At 33.5% G+C, this 21,190-nt stretch overlaps 1 protein-coding gene across 2 annotated transcripts in view; it reads left to right on the forward strand.

The window, feature by feature from the left end:
• Positions 1 to 21,190, forward strand: part of LOC136038840 (RAB6-interacting golgin-like) — a 132,973-nt gene that overhangs the window by 26,253 nt on the left and 85,530 nt on the right. The window contains exons 4-6 of one of the 2 annotated variants that reach the window (XM_065722253.1): positions 6,420 to 6,560; positions 8,637 to 8,817; positions 13,585 to 13,948. The exons of the other annotated variant lie outside the window; for it this stretch is intronic. Coding sequence (XP_065578325.1) covers positions 6,420 to 6,560; positions 8,637 to 8,817; positions 13,585 to 13,623 — 361 coding nt within the window. The 3' untranslated portion in view covers positions 13,624 to 13,948. Of the gene's footprint in view, positions 1 to 6,419; positions 6,561 to 8,636; positions 8,818 to 13,584; positions 13,949 to 21,190 lie in introns of those variants that run through there. 2 annotated transcript variants of the gene reach the window in all.

Genomic DNA, 21,190 nt, shown 5'->3' on the forward strand with positions numbered 1-21,190 from the left:
GGAGGTGAAACTGGAAATCTTGGAATACGCTTATAAATGTCGTAGATACGTGATTGACATAACCGGACTGGATCCGCTCTCTTTGGGGGAGTTAGGGGGTGGGGTTCAGTGCTTTGGCGAGTTTGGTGCTTCTGGACGTGCTAGGACGATGGAAATTGGTAGGCGTGTCAGGGAGCTGCACAAATTGACTTGATAAAGACGTTTACCCCGATTCGACCATCTGGGGGGGGGGTTGAAGGGAGAGGAAAAATTCGGGTATTTTTAACTTACGAGTGGGTGATCGGATCTTTATGACTTTTAATATTTAGAAAAATCTCTTGACTCAGAGCTCTTATTTTAAATCCCGACCGGCATTAAGCTTCTGATTTTCCTTTTAAAGCAATCTATTGATTCTTAGAATTTTGCCAGAGCTCATACCATATGAACTCTTGGCTCTTGGCTCTTCCGACCTCGTCACGAGTGCCATATGAGCTCTTAGCTCTCGTTTTTCTTCTTCATGTATTTATTCATACTTTCCACTTTCTTTACATTTTATCCCTTTTATTTTTCGTTTTCCTTCTCCAAAATTATAATTCTATAATTTTTTCTTCATATTCTTTAAAAATATTCTTCATATTCTTAAGTCTTCTTATGTTGGTACTATCGACGGCTTCATTCGAATTTTCTTTATCACTTTCATTTATTAACTTGTAGTTTCCACTTTCCGTATATAATTCTTCCTTATTTATATTTTCTTAGTTTTATCTTCTTCATTTATTTACACTTTCCTTACAATTTCTTCCTTCTTTTTTCTTTTTCCTTCTCAAAGATTGTAATTCTAGAATTGTGTGTGTATATTTTGTTGAAAAAATTCCTAAATTTTTTTTTTTTTAAGTTGGTACTTTAGACGGCTCTATTCGAATGTTCTTTAGCATTTTTATTTTTTCGCTTATTCTTTCCACTTTCTTTTGTTTGTTTTTCTTATTTTTTCTTCCCGTTTCATCATCTTCATTTATTTATTTATACTTCCTTTAAATTTTTTCTCTTCTTTTTCTTCTTCTTCTCCAAAATTATAATTCTAGATCTTTGTTTGAATATTTTATTAGGAAAATTCCTGGTTAAAAGTTCTCAAGTCTTCATAAGTTGTTGCTTTTGACAGCTTGATTGGAACGCTCTTTAGCACTTCTATTTATTTAATTATGCTTATCATTTTTTTCACCCTTTCTCCCTTATTTTGTCTTCTTACATTCGCATGCTTACCTTCACAAAGGGCTATATAATAATTTTTTTCTCCAAATTATTGGAAGAAAACTGTCCCCTTGTCCCCCTCTCTCCCGAAACGAGTAGGTTTTCATCGATAGATTTAGTGCTTGTGCTCATTTGTCTTCAATTTCTCTCAAAATATTTTCATGGATGCATGTCCAGGATTATTATTAATTAGTTATTTCAATTTGTTTCCCAGATAAAGGGCTATCGAGCCCTTTGGGATGTTGACCTTGCTATTGTTTATTTTAGGAAATAAATTGAACTTGAACTAGTATCGTGCTAAAATTAAACGAGTTCAGAACGTTTGATCTTTACAAAAGAAATTTAAATATAACTTATGAAATTATAATAAATCTTCTTGTGATTGCTTATCGTCTTCAAACCTATGACCATTTATTAAGAAAGTAAATGATAGGTGATCTTCTAACTAGTAAAGGGCAATATTGTCTTTTAACGTACATCACAATCATCACAAATAGCTAAAAGGCACGCTAAATACCCAACACCTCTTTTAATATCCAGGATAGGCCGTTTGGTTTACCAACCAAGATTCAGATTTCGGTAAATTTTTCACTATTAACAGCATCACTGTTTTAATCTTGTTTATTTAGCCAAATAGAAAATTGTGACACCATATGTAAAATCACAAAAAGACTTGGTAAAACAGCTGCGATTACCAACCAAGATCCAGATTTAGGGACATATTTTACTATTAACAGCATCACTATTTTAATGCTGTTTATTTAACCAAATAGAAAATTGTGGCACCATATGTAAAATCACAACAGGACTCGGTAAAACAGCTGCGTTTACCCACCAAGATTCAGATTTCGGTAAATATTTCACTATTAACAGCATCACTATTTTAATCCTGTTTATTTAACCAAATAGAAAATTGTGGCACCATATGTAATATCACAACAGGACTCGGTAAAACAGCTGTGTTTACCAACCAAGATTCAAATTTCGGTAAATATTTCACTATAACAACATCACTATTTTAATGCTGTTTATTTAACCAAATGGAAAATTGTGGCACCATATGTAAAATCACAACAGGACTCGGTAAAACAGTTACGTTTACCAACCAAGATTCAGATTTTGGTAAATATTTCACTATTAAGAGCATCACTATTTTAATGCTGTTTATTTAACCAAATAGAAAATTGTGGCGCTACATGTAAACTCACAACAGGGTTCGGTAAAACAGCTGCGTTTACCAACCAAGATTCAAATTTCGGTAAATATTTCACTATAACAACATCACTATTTTAATGCTGTTTATTTAACCAAATGGAAAATTGAGGCACCATATGTAAAATCACAACAGAACTCGGTAAAACAGTTACGTTTACCAACCAAGATTCAGATTTTGGTAAATATTTCACTATTAAGATCATCACTATTTTAATCCTGTTTATTTAACCAAATAGAAAATTGTGGCACTATATGTAAACTCACAACAGGGTTCGGTAAAACAGCTGCGTTTACCAACCAAGATTCAAATTTCGGTAAATATTTCACTATAACAACATCACTATTTTAATGCTGTTTATTTAACCAAATGGAAAATTGTGGCACCATATGTAAAATCACAACAGGACTCGGTAAAACAGTTACGTTTACCAACCAAGATTCAGATTTTGGTAAATATTTCACTATTAAGAGCATCACTATTTTAATGCTGTTTATTTAACCAAATAGAAAATTGTGGCACCATATGTAAAGTCACAACAGGGCTCGGTAAAACAGCTGCGTTTACCAACCAAGATTCAGATTTCGGTACATATTTCACTATTAACTGCATCACTATTTTAATGTTATTTATTTAAACAAATAGAAGATTGTGGCCCCATATGTAAAGTCACAACAGGGCTCGGTAAAACAGCTGCGTTTACCAACCAAGATTCAGATTTTGGTAAATATTTCACTATAACAACATCACTGTTTTAATGCTGTTTATTTAACCAAATAGAAAACTGTGGCACCATATGTAAAATCACAACAGAACTCGGTAAAACAGCTGCGTTTACCAACCAAGATTCAGATTTCGGTAAATATTTCACTATTAAGAGCATCACTATTTAATGCTGTTTATTTGACCAAATAGAAAATTGTGGCACCATATGTAAAGCCACAACAGGACTCGTTAAAACAGGTGCGTTTACCAACCAAGATTCAGATTTCGGTACATATTTCACTATTAACAGCATCACTATTTTAATGTTATTTATTTAACCAAATAGAAAATTGTGGCCCCATCTGTAAAATCACAACAGGACTCGGTAAAACTGCTGCGTTTACCAATCAAGTTCGAAATTTCTGTAGATGACATGTCAGTTTTTTCGCGGTCTTTACTGAATCAAACAAAGAATTTTAGCAGCGTCGGAAAAATCGTGATGTGAAGCGCCATGATTTTACCGATTTTTTTTTACCAAGTGACCAAAAACATTGAGTGGGGTGTCCCCCCTCTTCCCCCCATACGTGACCGGCCCTGTACCTGAGTAGTGTGGGTTCATTTTGATATGCTCTATAATACCTAAAATTGGGTCCGGTAGTCTTTTAGCAACGGGAATAAATTTTGTCAAATATTTTACTTTTATTATTTTCCATTTTAACTATCTCTTACTTCTATCATTAACTATAAGTTTTAGTTAATAAGAATACATTCTGTCCTATTCTCAATTTGTCTACTTTTGTCTGTGCAAGTGTACCCCTATAGAGAAAGCGATGACTAGGTGTTACGTAGAGGTTTCTTTCTGAAAACTCATAAATTCTGTGAGGTTAAAATACCTCTACAAATATAACCAGTAAATAAACATCCGTCAGAGGACTCTTAGGAGCTCAATAGCCCATTTTTGGAAGAAAAACAGTATTTGTGTAACTGAGTAAGTTACAGAGACAGAAGGTATTGCCAATTTTCTATTTGGTTAAATAAACAAGATTAAAATAGTGATGCTGTTAATAGTGAAAAATTTACCGAAATCTGAATCGTGGTTGGTAAACGCAGCTGTTTTATCGACTTTTGCAGTGATTTTACGTATTTCATTTTATACGGATATTATACTAATTTTTGACAGAAACAGTCAGTTAAAACGATCAGCCAGTTGGTAAAATCTCTTGTTTCCCCCCCCCAAACATTTTGGCTAGTAACGACCCTGCTCGGGCAGGCGTAGTAATTTTAGAGATTCTTTCTTGTTTCAATCGCCAAAAAAAATCTACAAACTCAAAATCTTATTTTAGCTCTCCTCTTGCTATTATTAATTAATGAATTGTTTTTATTAATTTAAATTAAATCTTTTGCATTAATTATCAGTTTAATTAAATTATTTTAATGAATAAATTATTGCAGCCTTCAGTTGGTTTAAAGTTGATACTGTGTTTGTTTCTATTGTAATTTATGCATATGTACAAACACGTTAAACACCAGTATACGCTTGTAACGATTTTGCACTTATTGCACTGTTTATGATCTGTTTTTAATATATTATAGTATAAAATTAATATATTATATACTAATGTATCTATTGTTTAAGATCTGTTTCCGTCGTTTTAACAATACATTGCTTGTAACAATTTCATTAACTTATATTTCCGCAAGCTTTTAGAAAATTATTATCAATGATTGCAAGTTAAATTTTTTAACAATTTGGACATTTGTTGTGGTGAAAATTATTGATGAACTTTAAGAACTAAATACTGAGAGAATAAAAATAAAAATTAAAGGCCTACTGTTACATTAATCTTATAATATATTTTAAACGTATTTTGTTTATTTAAATCATACGGTAAATAACTGAAACAAACTCAAAACGAGAAAATAATAACATGAGTAGGGCTGACAACCCCCACGCCTTCTCAAGATAAGAAAAACAAATTGCCCTTTAGTGAAAACAAAATATAATAAAAAAAAATTTACTTTGTTTTTACTTGTTTAAAATGTTTTTACTAGATATATCAAGGGGAAGTCCTCCCCCTTCCACTCCAATTACATTGCGAGTGTCTGGTGTCCTTTTGTCAGAGTAACAACAGATTGGAGGCAAGCAGCCCTTCTCTCAAGCCCATTCATTTCCCAAGCGCACCCAGTCACAATTTTGAGACAGCTATTTTGTTCAGCATAGTAGAACGGTCCAGCAACTATGTCTTTAGGGATATTAGGCATGTCAACCCCCATAATTATGCAATTGGCCTATTATACTTTTAAGCTAAATGTTGCTCTAAAAATAAATCAAAAGGCATTGTGTTAAATGGTTGCCAATAAGACACCTCAGCAATATATTGAGAACGACTGGGGGTATTAAGCTGAAGCTTTTGGGGATACTACTATTACTACTTCTGTTCTTACAATTTAAATAAATAAAAAGAGTGTAAGTATATTCAGGTTGTCAAAAAGCATAGATGGAATCTTTTGGGCATTATATTAAGTTTTATTTTCAGGTCAACTTCACAAGCTATAAAATTACATTAAAAAATACTGTTTGTGTCAGGTTTAAAAACTGTTGAAAAAGTTTCTCCAACATACTAATAGTAACCCATACTATGGATTTCTATTAGAAGAAAATTGAACAGATATACAAATATTTTTCCATGAAAAAGACTGTATCAATAAAAACCGAACAAAAATTAATTTTAAAAACTTTTAACAAAAGACAAGTCTTTCATAGAAAAGTAAAGAACTCCTTTAAGCCAAGAATGAGTAAAAATAAAGTCGAATAATCTTCCAAGCATAAAACTACCACAAATCACTATCAACAAATAAATGAAACTCAAAACGAATAGAAATTACAATTAATAGCCGAGTAAAACTCAAAACGAGCAAAAATTAAGAATCACATTGTTTAAATAATCATTAACATATTCATTAAGTAATCGTTTATTCATTAAGTATTATATTCATTAAATAGTAATCATTAATATCATATACTAATAATCACAAATTAATATATAATTAATATTATGCAATAAATATGGTAACTAGATCGTTTTTTCAAGCCGGAAATTGGTAGTATGCCAATTTTAAGAAAAATTAAAGAGCCATTTTCAATGAAATATATTTTGAAAAATCGTTAGCAACATATTTTTGTTAGACAACAAATGTGTTTGTTTGAGCTAACAGTACGCCGCCAGCAATAATTGTTAGATTGAAAAGAGACCTTAACTAATTTTCCTTACAGGAAACAAAAAACAGCAGAGGAAACCAAAAAACTACAATGCATACAAAAAGAAATGCAGAAGATTGATGCTTTGGTAAGCAATGAAGTGGCCATTTTGAGACAGAGCATCGAGGCTGCTAGCTTGCGACTGAGTGATTCACAGTAAGTAAAATATTATGTTCACAATAATCGCAGAGGTTCAGAGGGTACTGTTATAGTGCCCATGTATAGCGCCTATGTATATAGAAGCTAAGTAGAAGTGGTTTTTATTTATTTTGTGTTCTGTATTGAATGAAATTGATTTAGTTTGTGACCTGTATTAAAGAAAATATTGTCTGATAATGGATGTTAAAATGACATTTTTTTTAAAATTGTTAAAATAAAAAGCCCAGAAATATAAGAATCCAGACAGCTAAGTAAAAGTGATTTTCATTTAGTTTGTGATCTGTGTTGAATGACATTTACTGTCTGATCATGGAATGTTAAAATGAAAATTTGTTAAAAATTGTTAAAATGAAAAAATAAGAAATCAGCCCATCTACCCAAGTAGAAAGAATAGGCTAGGTTTCCATAATTCTGTTAATAAAGTGTTATATTTTCGTCATATTTTGATGATATTTCATTAGGAATGAGTATCAGAGAAACCGGTTCTACCTAGCTTGTATAGGCGTAGGCGCTATAACAGACAAGTACCATCAGTGATTCGCAGTAAGTTAATCTAACTAATGCATATTCGTATTCACAAAACGATAGGTCATATCGGAAACTGTCGCATAATTGTTCATAAGCTGCTTTCACATTCCTTTACTGTCAAAGTTGTATATCTATATTTGTTAAACTTATATGTCTGCATCTAGACATGGATATAAACATGTTTGGTATAAACATGCCTATGTATATAGAAGGTAAGTAAAAGTGGTTTTCATTTAGTTTGTGATCTGTATTGAATAAAATTTATTTAGTTTGCGACCTGTATTAAAAGATAGTACTCTCTGATCATGGATGTTAAAATGAAAAAACTCAGAAATCAATGCATCTACCATTTTATCAAGTTGACTAGAATGTTGACTAGTCGTTTTAATATTCAGTTTGGGGGGTTTTAAAATAATCGTCTTCTTCTCAAATCATTTTCTTCGTCAAACGATTTTGTTAAGTTGACTAGAATATTAACAAGTTTTTTGAATGTTCAGTTTAGGAGCTGTAATTGTTGTCTTCTTCTCAAAACATGAATTTGCGAATGAAAAGTGAGAATTTTTGGGAAACGTTTGCAGTTATTTTTAGAATAGCCTAAGATAGAACACAAGTTGATTCTATGAGGTAAGCTGATTTCTAGTATAGCAAATGTAAATAGTTACTAGAGAGATTTTGAAGGTCGGAAGGGGGATCCAGTGCCTGTGATTAATTAAAAGACCAAAACATCGAGATTTTGGTATATTTTTACATATTTTAGTCAAATTTACGAAGGAAAGGGTGGTACCTAGGGCCTACACGGTCCTTATAATTTTTGTGTTGGTCTTACATTTCCTCAGAATTCAGAATTTTCGTTGTCCTGTTGCCTAAAAATGCAGTACCAGAGTAACTTATTTGAATCATTGAATGGTTTGTATGTTTTTTGAAATTGTTCTGGGGAAAAATCCTCAGATAGCCCCTAGTAGGTGAGAGTGGTAGCATTTATACTCAATTTTGGTTATTTTATATTTATTCAGTTTATTGATCATAAAATACATGAAAAGTGAAAAAAAAACGAAAAAATAAAAAGGAGAGGGATCAAGTGAAAGAAAGCTTCGAAACTCATAAATCCAAATATATTATCTCAATTTGGGTGATTTTTTATTTATTCAGTTCATTGATCATAAAATACATGAAAAGTGAAAAAAACTGAAAAAATAAAAAGCAGAGGGATCAAGTGAAAGAAAGCTTCGAAACTCATAAATCCAAATATATTATCTCAATAGGTGATTTTTTATTTATTCAGTTCATTGATCATAAAATACATGAAAAGTGAAAAAAACTGAAAAAATAAAAAGGAGAGAGATCAAGTGAAAGAAAGCTTCGAAACTCATAAATCCAAATATATTATCTCAATTTGGGTGATTTTTTATTTATTCAGTTCATTGATCATAAAATACATGAAAAGTGAAAAAACTGAAAAAATAAAAAGGAGAGGGATGTAATGGAAGAAAGCTTCAAAATTTAGAAATCTGAATATATTTAGAAACTTTCAGAGTTTATTTTTAGGAAACGGTATGAAAGAGCCGAAGCAGAGTTTATCGAAGCCAAAAAGGACCTTTTTGACAAGAAGGAGAAGAAAGAACTGCTTACTGAGCATTTATGTACAATCATTGAGCGACTTGAAATAATAAAGGCGGACAAGCTTAGTGAGCTCTTGAAACAACTGGAAGAATCATCTGAGCCGGAAGTGAGTAAATAACATAAGGTTAAATTCTACTTTCAAAATAACTTTACAAGCAAATATCGTCACAGAGCAAACAATGGAAACCGGTAACTAGACTATCTCAAAGTTGATTGGGGATTATTTTCTTCGCAAAAATAGCCAAAAACAGGCATCTCATAAATCTAAGCTGTCTAGAGTAATTGTCTAAGCAAATTAGTACTATTTTAAGACAACTTTGAACTTGTTTTCGGTGCCAAAACCTTGTATCTCTACCAAATTTTGGGGAAGGATGGACTTAATCTCGAGACCATGAATTCAGTGACGGAGTTAGAATGGAGTCAGATGGAGTCTACTGTAGTTTCTGGTATAGACTGTTCCAAAAATAGACTTTATCAGCTTTGTACAGCCGAAAACTAGCCCCGCTAGCCCCGCCTTCAATATAGCATACTGCAAGTAACTATTGAACAAGGACAATTATTATGATCTATTGAATGCCGTTTGGACAGCAAAAATAATTTTGCGCGAGTAATTTTAAGATTCGAAGGAATTGTCAGAATCTAGTGGTCTAAATCTCCTTCTCTGTACCAAATAGATTCAGATAGAGTTAAATAAACAGAACAAAATCACATTAGCTTAAAATCGTGAAGCTCCATTGTGCCTTTTAAGAAAGATTTCAACAAGAAGATTTTGTTTATTTTTCCTGATAGATAAATACCCTAAGAATTTCCTACATAGAAAAGGACGAACTGTAACCTATTAAGCTCTGACGTGCACTAAGTAAATAATTATTTTAATAAGTTTAGGCGCTATTGGGCACGATTCAATAATTGCCATTGCCTATTGAACGCTAAAAATTACAAAAATGAATTAAAATGAGCTTATTGAACGCGGGGTATAATTACAAAAAGTAGTATCTCTTCCGTAAAAATTGGACTTTGACAAAATCATTGATGAAATCCTATATCTTGACCGATTACTCTGATTCCAAAAATGAATTTTCGTTTTAGTCAGCAACCTATGGCATTTTTGTGTTGCCGTAGCCTATTTTTTGAACGGTGCCGTGTTTTCCTACATAAAATTTACCTTTTACTAGTTTAGTTGTTATTTTTTTACTAGTTTAGTTGTTACATTTTACTAATTTCTACTAGTTTAGCTGCAGTCCGTTTACTTTTTCCAGCTTTGACCTTATTCCGAATTTTGTTCGCAAGGTTATTATTTGTTCCAGGACAAATATGTAAATCACTATTGATTGACGAATTTACCTCCTCCTTAATTAAACTATTATAAATCGAGTTTATCTTAAAATCCCCTTCATCTCTTCTAAAACTAATGCCCCTATAGATAATTTTTATTATTTCTATAATCAGAGAAATCGGTCAAGATTTTTCTGATTCCAAAAATGAAAATTCTCACTGATCTTTAATAATTACATTATGAAATTCAAAAGTATTTGAGAAATTAGGTTAAGGTTACCAAGTTGTATTTTACCACCTCAATGCCATCTATGTATATATATATTCCAAGTATTTTCTGTTCAGAAGATCTCTAATTTTGGTCAGCGCAAAATGTATTTAAAAGATTACGAAAGCCTTAAGGGGGGGGGGGAGCGGGATTTATTATGCCAAAAAATTCAAAAGAGTATACTCGACAACCTCTTAAAAATTAAAATTATATTAAATTCAAAATTGGATTGGATTTTTTGGATTTTAAAAATTATTATTTTATTTTCGCTAGATAATCAAGTTAATGCCAATTATAAGCCAGTTTGGCTAATCGACGAATGTTCTATGGAGCTTGTGGTTGAAAAAATTCCCTTCAAACATCTGAATGTCGTATGCCAGGCGAGGTGGAAAGCGCCTTTTCCTGCTACAAGTTAGGGGTTGTAATTTGCTTTAGGGCATTGAATCAACTGCCCTTCTTAGACCCTAGTTTGCCCTCCCCGCCAGACCCCAGTTTTCCCTCCCTTCAACTTAAATTTAGTTTCTCTAAAAATGTTGTCAACACTGAGATAAGCCTGCATAACTCAGCATCCGCAGAAACGGGTCAGTTTTCTTTAGTATATCTTTGTCTTTATGGTACCGTATGGCTCATTTTTCAGTTTTCACTCTTATTTTCATTTGACTTGGGAAAATTGGCTCCAACTTCCCTCCCCCTCTCTGGACTTTGACGACATCACGCCACTGCTGCAAGTACAAGTAAAAGAACTTAACATACTTTGCTAACATAAATACTTAAGTTCTTAACATACTTAAGAGAATACTTAACACACTACTTTCTTGTTATAAAAAACATTTCATGTTAGATGGGTTATTTCATCTTAGAAGGGATTGGTAATATGAATGTTGAAACTGGTTAAGATTAAACTTATACAACTCTATGGTGTAAAAAGAATAAAATGAAATCAGAAGATACTTTTATGATATACCCCCTTCCTAATATTCTTCATCTAATTAGAACCTTGGGTTTTCTATAAATTTGGATTTTGGAATTTTCCATAATTTTGTTAATAAAGTATTATATTTCATCATATTTTGATCCTAAAACTCCAAAATTATGGAAAATCTAAGGTTCTAATTTAATGAAGAATATTAGGTAGGGGGTATATCATAGAAGTACCAATCAGAAAATTAATGTTTATTGATAAAGACCTTCAGATGCAGTTATGTGGTTTGATAGTAGCAGTTGCCAGATTAAATGAAAAGGAAGACTAGCGAAAAATCAGCCAAAAATCAAATAAACTCACACAGTACAAAACAACTTCAGAAGGTGTAGGTTTGTTTGAAGATGTAGATGTCATTGTTCCTTTGGGAGTCAACAGATTTTTAAAATTGTAATTTTTAGGGAAGGGTAGGCTTATAAACTAATTAGCCTTGCTCCATTACTTCTCTAGTAGAACTTTTCTACATTGACGAAAGGGTTATGCTGTCTGAAAAAGTTAAATAATTTAAAACAAACAAAGGCCCATACCCTCTTTCCCCCCTCCATCCCCCCCCCATTGATGCCAATGCTGCGGAAGCATATAAAAAATATTCTGTTTTGCCTCAAGTTTTATAAAGAAGAAGCTTAGTATTAGCAGCAGCAGTAAGACCTAAAAGCTTGTAGCCATAAGCTATTGAATCTTCCTTTGTATATTTAATTAAATTACCATCGAACACCGGCTCACTGAAGATAATATGGCTCAGGATAAACAATTAACACGGTCAATTGCGTTGATGTATTGCTTTACTTAGTAGTCACGATCGTGATCATCGAGCATAATGATCACTACCAAACCACTTAATTATGACCATCACCCTGTAATGGCCATCCACCGAACATTCTCCCACCATTGAACACAACTGAACCTAGGCCAGAACAATTGTTGATAATTAAGCCATTATTGAATTACTTTACTTAGGAGGCATGGCCTTCGAAGATACTGACCACCAATGAACCACCAAATAGTGACTAACTATTGAATATATGCCCATCCACTGAACATAACAGGACTCGGAATACACAATAGACAATTGTAATAGAAGAATCATTACGAGTCAGTCGATATGTGTATTTCTTCTCTTAGTGGATAAAAACCCATACCACCAGGGTTACATTTTACTTTAGACTTAAGATCCTTCTGAGCCAAGAATTCTGGATAGGGCTTCTACAGAATCTCACCAGACATCAAGCAGCTGAGCTGCATCCTTGACGTCCTCCTACTGTGGTTGAAGAGACACTCCCTCAATAATCCGATCCGGTTCATACTGACATCGTAAGATGTGTCTTTTTGACCTCTTTTGCGCCTCACTTTAGGGCTCTACTCATAAACTGTACATGGGAGTCGATCCTCTGGCATACGAAGGACGGGGCCAAGATACGTCCATCTCCAACGTTTCAGAAGGTCTTTAACTAATGGTTGACCGGTTCCCAGGCGAACTTGAATGTTCGTGACTTTTTCTTGTCACGATGTGTTCAGTATTCTTCTACAGCAAATGTCCCCAAAGGTTATGACGCGTTTCTCCAGTTGGACATTTAGTTTCCAGCATTCAGTTCCATAGATGAGAATAGACATTACAATGCTATTCATTAGGTGGAGCTTCAGGCGCATAGAGTATTTCCTTCTGCGGCAAATTATCTACTTATGAAAAGCTGATTTCGCTTGCCCATTCCTCCTTTTGATTTCATTGGCTATTTCACCATTATAATCAATCCAACTCCCGAGGTTCTTAAACTCGCTGACCTGCTCGATCGCTTTATTTTTGCATTTAAGCGTTGGTTTTTGCATTTGATAGTCAGATGTTGCCGTGCTCTTTGTCTTACTAATATTAACTGTAATCTTCACTCTTTTGGCATTTTCACCTGTGGTGTCATTTAGTAGCTGTAGTCGCTGTTTCGCTTTTTGGGGAGGACAATATCATTAGCAAAGTCCAGGTCAGAGATCTGTCAGCTGCTAATATTTACTCCAGATTCTGAAGACTGCCGCAGAATGTAGTCAATAACAAGAACAAATAATGGGGATAGGAAACACTCCTACTTGACACCAGATATTATCTTGAAGAAACGTGAATTCCTATTTTTGTGTACATACAATATTCACCATCTTTATAGAGTGTGATTATCATATTAAATAGTTTATCAAGTACTCCTTAATAATTCAAAATATTCCATAAAATCTTTCGATCAACAGAATCGGGGTTACGTATTGCCATATATTATTGAAATTATGTATTTCTCATAGCATAACTATATTTTTGTATATTATTTGGTAAGTAATCATTCTATTATCTCAGCCACTTTGTTATTTACTTTCAGGGCCATAATCCTCATACCCAAGCTCCAAATGATGGATGAAAAGAATGCTTGAAAAGATACAGCTAATACCGTGCCTTGAAATATCTAAAATGTGACTATCTGCCTTTGGTGAAGTGTATATCTTAATTTTTGGGAGAAATTTTTGCCAATCAGTTAATTTTTTGTTTTGTTTTTTGTTCTTTTACTGTTATATAAATATCACTGCCCTTTTAATCTTTAGCGAAACCATTTTGTTTTGGATTTGCTTGGAGCTGTATTTTTCTTAGGTTTATCAAAATGTTTTGAAATGCGTGATGCATTGTCTTATGCATGTTCTGTCTTGTATTTTTTTTTAATGTCACAAATAAAACCGAAGGAAATATCAGTCATTAGAGCCTAATACTTTGGCCATGAGCTATATTAAATACTGGTTTCCTAAAACCGAAGTTTCGCAGAGATAAGTAAATAGCCAAATTAAGACAAAGTCATATACCCGTCTCACTAACTGCATTTCAAGAAACTAGCTGAAAGAAAAATGTGGTTTAGCCCTGCTTTCTATGGGTATAGTGAGTGAAAGCTTGAGATGGCTAGAACTGGTACTGCGAATAAAGGATGGCAGACTGCCAACGGCTGTGTTTGCCTGTGGCAAACTTGTTTTACTTGGTGAACTTACACCTTCTTTTTATTCAAAAGTGATGGTGTTTGTCAGTGACGTTGAGGGAGTAGCAGTATGCACGTAGCACCTTTTTTTTCAACATCCTTGTCAACACACGATGAAATTTTTAACTTAATTCCATCAACAGGTCAGCATTGCTGACATGTCCTCTTGACAACCTGTGTGGGTATTATATGTTTCGATTCATTTCAATACAGTTACAATATTGCCCAGTATTTTAGCCTTAATACCCATAGGTTTAATAGTAGTAGTAGTTGCAAGCACCAGTAGCTATAGTAGTAGCAGTTAGAGTAAAGTTAATAGTAGTAGTCTTAGCTTTAGTAGCAGTAGTCGTAGTAGCAGTAATAATAATATTTGCTGTAATAGTAGTATTTTGTACTATTTATATATAGTACTATTTTTTTGTGCTTTGGTGCAGTTTGTCATGAAGCTTAACTAACTTGTGCTGTCGTTAGACGATATGGGTTAGACGATAATAAATATCTAATTCTTTTGTTCCTTAAATTGTTGAAGATTTTTTTATTTTTATTATTAATATTGTTAAACAACTAAGGGCAACAAAATTAATCCAGTCTTTCTATATTAGTTTAGTCAATATTGATGTAATCGAATTTCTATTCAAGCAGCTGAGCGTGCCTTACAATGGTTCGGACAACTACTTCGAATGCCCTGCACTTACCCACAAAGATGATCTTTGACTTTGACCCTACGAAAGCCGACTGGAAGCGACCCCGCGGCCGACAAAAAAAGCGGTGGTCTGACAACCTGCCCGAGTTCCTGGCGATGGCTAACATCAGACCAAGCGAAGCACAAATGCTCGCACTGAATAGAAGCGGATGGAGGAGGTCGACGTGACTCTCTACGCCGAGCAGCGCCCTGCAGGAGATCTAAGTCAAGTTTGAACTTCTGACGGTTTTAGAGGGACGGCAATTTTTTGTGCGGTTGTTCCAAAGGGTGCTATGTTGCACAATTTATATTTCACAGAAGAGTTAAATAGAAAAAAAAATGGTTCGGATCATTTTCTTATATTCTTGGCCATTTGTTTGTGCCAAGAATTGTTTTTGTATTTATATTTGAATACATATATAACTGAACTTTCTAGGGTTCCAAAAATCCCATCACCCGATAATAAGTATCACAGAGTTCAGTCTCAGAAATTCTTTTTATCTAGGGTACTACATTATTTTCCTTATGTTTTTGAAGATTCTACGCCTAAGAGGTATACCTAGCAGCTATCATTGCCGTTGCTTCAACTATTCTTACTGTTCTAGGACTTATCTTCCTATTCTTCTAAACCCTCTTTGACTGTTAAAAAAAAAAACAAAAAAAACTGCTTCTTGGCTACTCTACTTTATTATCTCTCAGTGGCTGTTTTCAACTGCTTTATTGAAGCTTCCACATCTTTCAAAACGTTTGACCTTTTTATCGTTTGATCAAATGTTTGATCCTTTTTATATCGTTCTGAACTGTTCGATACAACCATCCGTGGAAAAAAAATGAATAAGTACACATCCGTGTTCTGTCTCTTGGTAAAAAAAAAAAAAAAAATACAATTTTTGTAGATAGATGATTGAAATATCTATAGTAGGCATTGTTAATTTTATCAAGATTACTCAACTTTTTGGGGGTGCCCCCCCCCCCCCGTCTGAAAAGTACACAAATTTTCGCTGGCTCGTAGCTTATTATGGGTAACAATATTTTTTTTATATTTGGAATCAGCATAAAAATCAAAATATTTTGATGTATCAATCACTATTAATCTTTCTATATAGAGAGATCTGACTACTATTGGGCTGAGTCGATTTTTTACTTGCAGTTCGTTACCACGAACTATTTGACTAAAAGTAACACTTGTCTGTAGCAAGTAGGCCGATGAGCCAAACAGACTAGACAACTATAATGTGCAAACTTGTTTAAGAAAGAAGAATTGCGGCTCAGTATGATTTTGCCTTAAAAATTTTGAGACAGTAGCACTATGCAACAGTGGCTGCCAGCAGCAAAACACAATTGAAGGGAATTAGCTATACAAGCTAGATTTGACGGTTCATCTAGATGTGGTGGTCAAGTTGTGATTGCATGTAAGATTTTTCACAGTCCTATAATCAAAAATGGCCTGATTGTCGAGCCTATTCACATCAATAGACCTGTTTTTACAACACAACAAACACTTTTCTCTCGGTTATCCTGTTGAAAGGGGAAAACGTTTGAAACGCTAAAAGTAGACGCAATTTAGTCGGTGACACCTGTCGACCGGCAGGGGTACTTACGTGCTCATATATGCATGTTTTAAACTTCTGAACTACACTCTGTCGAATTTTGACTACTCAATAATATTTACGTATGATACAGAGTTACAATAATATAAAATAATCCTATTTTATAGAGATATAAAATATAATAGAAGTCCAACCGTCGTCATATAATATGTAAAACCTAAGCGCAGGATAAACCGGCAATAGCTAGTCTTCTAAGAAGGTTTATGCGCATAGTTCTAGCTTAGGATGGATTCTACTACTGATTCTTAATAGAAAATGAACTTATTAAGCATATAATGAAGGATACTCTTTATTGGCAAAATGAAGCAATAGAGAGGTTTTAGTCCTGTTTTAGGACCTACTTCCAAAAATATATCAAGTTAAACTAAGTTTAAGTTGATACATTCCATAAAAGACAGTTCAAAGATGTTTGTTTTCATCTCATCAAATCCGTGAAAAGAGTGACCAGGTGTTCATGAAATCTTTTATGATCTGTATCACAACAGTACTTCACCTATGCACAAGTGAATATCTAAAATCTTAGCGGCAAGCGTAAGCTTTTTTTAATTATCGCTTTGAAAACCTCCAGGCCTTTCAAGTAAAATCGTGTCAGCGCATAAAAAGTCACAGGATAACCACTCTGTTTTATTTGCAAACTCTTTGTATATTATAAAAACCAATAAAATCTAAGGTTGAGTATATGTAAACCTGGAAATTTTCTGAAATGCTGTTTCTTCAATACATAAATTGGATATCAGTTTAGTGATTCCATTCTCTGTATGGAAGCAATACAAGATACCGAAAACTGCTTTAAAACATTCCAAAATGATTTCTTATATTTCCTTAATATACTTTGCTTCACTTTGCCCCCCCCCCCCGTGGACAACTATATTGCCCAGTTATACACATTCATTGTACTTTCAATAGTATGGCTCTATTTTTCCGCCTCTTGTTTATCGTTAAATTAATAAAAAAAACTATAGGCTTAAATACATTTTTTGTCGTAAATACCTTTTTGCCTGTTACAACCATATTCAATATGAAATAACTTCTAACAGCACTTTATTTTTTAAATGGTTTCTTACAAAATTTTTCGCAAGGTTTTCAGACTGCTCTTATATCTCTTCCGTTTTTTAAGCTTGTGCACGTGATAATATAAACTGGTCTGTGATTGGTCAGTAAAAGAGAACCCTAGAGTCAAAACAAGTTTACCTACTTACGGACGTTTTGGGTGTTACTGGTGCTATGGGCCTATCTAGCCAATTTGAATCTGCTGTTAATATTTAGTTTTTTTTGAAAAGTATACTTTCTACTATTCGTTTCAGTATTTTAAAACTGGACAAATGCACAAAAGATTTTTTTGTAAGAAATTTTCATCATATAAATGTTTGTATTTTCTAAGATAATTGGAATCGAAAATTCTCTTCGCCAGGTTGGCATTTTCAGAAAATTCTACTGCCTGTCAATCAGCGTGCAAATTCGGCGTTTTTTTTTAAAAAAAAATTGGGGACGGGAAAATTGGTATTCTAGATTCTTTCTTATCCTTCATTTTTGTTTCTGAGTATGGAATGGAAAATTGCAATAAATTGGCCAAGATATCAAAAATTCACTGGTGAATAAAGGGTGTTTCATTTTCCAGAAGTTTTATTCAATAATAATTTTTTTTTGAAAAAAGGCACGGGATTTGCCAAGAGTTTTAAGAAATGATCAAGTGACGAGATTTTATCGGTAATTGAAATTTCCGAGGAATAATTTGATGATCTGCAGAAAATAAAACCTAAGCTTCAAATTTAAATAATTTCTTAGACCACTACCAAAAAATCGAGTTGCTGTAGCCTATTTTATAAATTCTGCTGTGTTCTTAATACATAAAATTTACCACAAGAGCATGGAATTCTGTATACTCCCTTTTGTATGGTTTTCGAAATCTTGTCTTTTCCATTATTTAACAAAGAGCTTATAGTTTGTCCTGATTTAAGTGCTGTTTTTATATTATGTGTTTTTATTTATTTTCTTAATTTCAGTGATAACTTTGGGATATAAGGCAAAGTTATGTAATTTGTTTATTGAGTTGACCCATCTTCTTCTATAATTATAGGTTCTATCAACTTTTTTTTTCTTTTTTCAATTATTGAGAAATAATATTTTCGGGATATCCATTACTTATTAAAAAATCCTTGATAAAAATAGTTCACTACTCATGTACTCTGGTGATTCTAATTTTAATACCCTATCAACTAAAAAAATAATCACACCCCTTTTTACTTAGATCTGGTGATTTGATTCAAAAGACAAATAACGGTTGTTATTAGTCGATTTACATTCAAATTTTGGAAACACAATAAAGGCCTTATATCCCAATGTTGTCACCAAAATTAAGGAGAGAATTATTAAAGCATAATATAAAAACCACATTTAAATCAGGATAACTATAAGCTCTTTGCTAAATCGCGGAAAAGACAAGGTTCTAAGAAACATACAAACGGGATTAAGCAAAATTCCATGCTCTTGTGGTAAATTTTATATAGGAAGAACACAACCCTATTTAGCAACAAAAAAGTGCCATAGATTGCTGGCTAAAACATAATAAAAACTGGAAACGTTTGAATCAGTTGTTACAGAACATATTTTTGACTTACAATATTTTGTTTTATCAAACAAAAATTGTAGATACGTCCGGAAGACTTTTGAAAAGTTTCAGATAAATTATAGAAATAAAAAAGGTTACCCATAGGGGTATTATTATTAGTAGAGATGAAGAGGATTTTAGGATAAAATCAAGGAAGGAGATTTTAGAATAAACTGGATAAGTAATAACCTTGCGAACAAAATTCAAAATAAGGTCAAAGCTGGAAAAAGTAAAGGGAATGCAGCTAAACTAGTGAAAAAAAAGCAATTTAATTTATAATTCATGAATTTGTGCATTAACCTGTTATGTTTAGTTGGGAGTGATGGGCCTGTGATTTGTTGACCTTCTTTGATTATTCAAGTAAACGTAGTTTTCACTTCTAATAGACTCCCAGTTATCCACTGAATATTGAGAGGAGAGTGACCCATGTTTTTTTTCGTTCTTTTTGGTTGAAGAAGGCTCCCGGACGTGGGGCTAAAATATTTGGATTTTTTTATTAAAGTGTTGTTTGGTTTTATTTTTTGTTCAATGTTTTGTTGAAATTAAAACCCGTTGTTTTGTGTTTTTTTTTGCCTATTATTATTATTAATTTATTACCCGTCAAAAACAGAAAAGACAGAGTATATAAAAGAAAAAGAAAAATAAAGCACAAAAATTTAAATACACTTCCACTACAAATATTATAAAATAGCACTAGTCCAGGGGTGGTTAGCTCTTAAAACATTGATACTGAATTTGGAGATTCTTCTCTCTATGGCCATGGAAGGGTTGGTGACCTTATATTTCCTGGAGATGTCGCCATTGCTATGCCACAAAAGGAGACGCAGGAGAAACTTAGTATATCTGTAAAATGCGCTGGAAATGTCTTTCTTTTCGGTAGCTTTGAATATTTTCCAGAAGTGAACCAGAGCAAGCAGATGGGGGGTAATAAAAGCATTGTATAGCCGGGCAAGGAGAGGACGGTTGAAACGATACTTATTGGCAACAAGTAATCCGTAAGACGCTCGTAGACGGGAACAGAGGTGGTTTGTCAGTGCTGAGCGTGTGTCCTTCAATGTAGAAGAAATAGGAAGGCCAAGATACGTAAGGGACTCACAAGGCTTAATTAGAGTGTCGCCAGTTTTAACGGAGAGGTTAATTGAAAGCTCGTTTTTTGAACCATTGAAGAAAAGAAGTTCTGTTTTAGATTCGGTGAACGAAAGTCCGATCTGCTTGTATGCTGCTGCAAGTGAGTCGTAGTTTTGTTGAAATAAAGATATCGGATGAGAAACATGAAGAATGTCATCAGAGAAGTTCAGCAGTGAAAGATTAATCCCACGGAAAAAGCACGACGGCTTTATTACTTGCTTTGCTTCGATGATAGCGTTATTAAACAGTGATGGTGAAGTTTTGCCACCTTGACGTACGCCTTTCTTGACACTCAGCATTTCTTTAGAAGGAAAAGTGCCGGATGAGAGGGGATCAGGATGACAGCCGAGAGCTTGTTGTACATACTGTAAACAGGTGAAAGGATGCAAGGGGAAACACCTCGCTGAAGGGTTTTGAGCAGGATATGGCCATGGATATCAGGATTGAAGGCTCTACTAACATCAAGTGCTCCAAAGACGAGAAAATGACCATTTTTATCTGCATCAATAAGAAGATTTGCAAGAACGCTGTGAATGTGTTCCCGTCCTGAGTGCTTTTTGAACCCGAACTGGTCGTTCGGAGTAGTGCATCGAAGTGCAATTTCATCAAAAATAAGGGATTCAAATAGCATACAAAAAGTAGTTGAAACAGTGATTGGACGATAAGAAGCGCACATGTCAGCTGGTTTACCTTTTTTGAGAATAGGATGGACCAATCCAACACCAAAGCTGTCTGGAACGATGCCAGTAATAGACTTGAAGAAGGCTTCCGGACGTGGGGCTAAAATATTCGGATTTTTTTTATTAAAGTGTTGTTTGGTTTTATTTTTTGTTCACTGCTTTGTTGAAATTAAAACCCGTTGTTTTGTGTTTTTTTTTGCTTAATTTTTCGTAAGCTTAAAATTTATGCAGCTGCTGTAAACAAGTACTAAAGCTTGAT

This window comes from Artemia franciscana, chromosome 18 (genome assembly GCF_032884065.1).
Source record: "Artemia franciscana chromosome 18, ASM3288406v1, whole genome shotgun sequence".
Lineage (NCBI taxonomy): Eukaryota > Metazoa > Arthropoda > Branchiopoda > Anostraca > Artemiidae > Artemia > Artemia franciscana.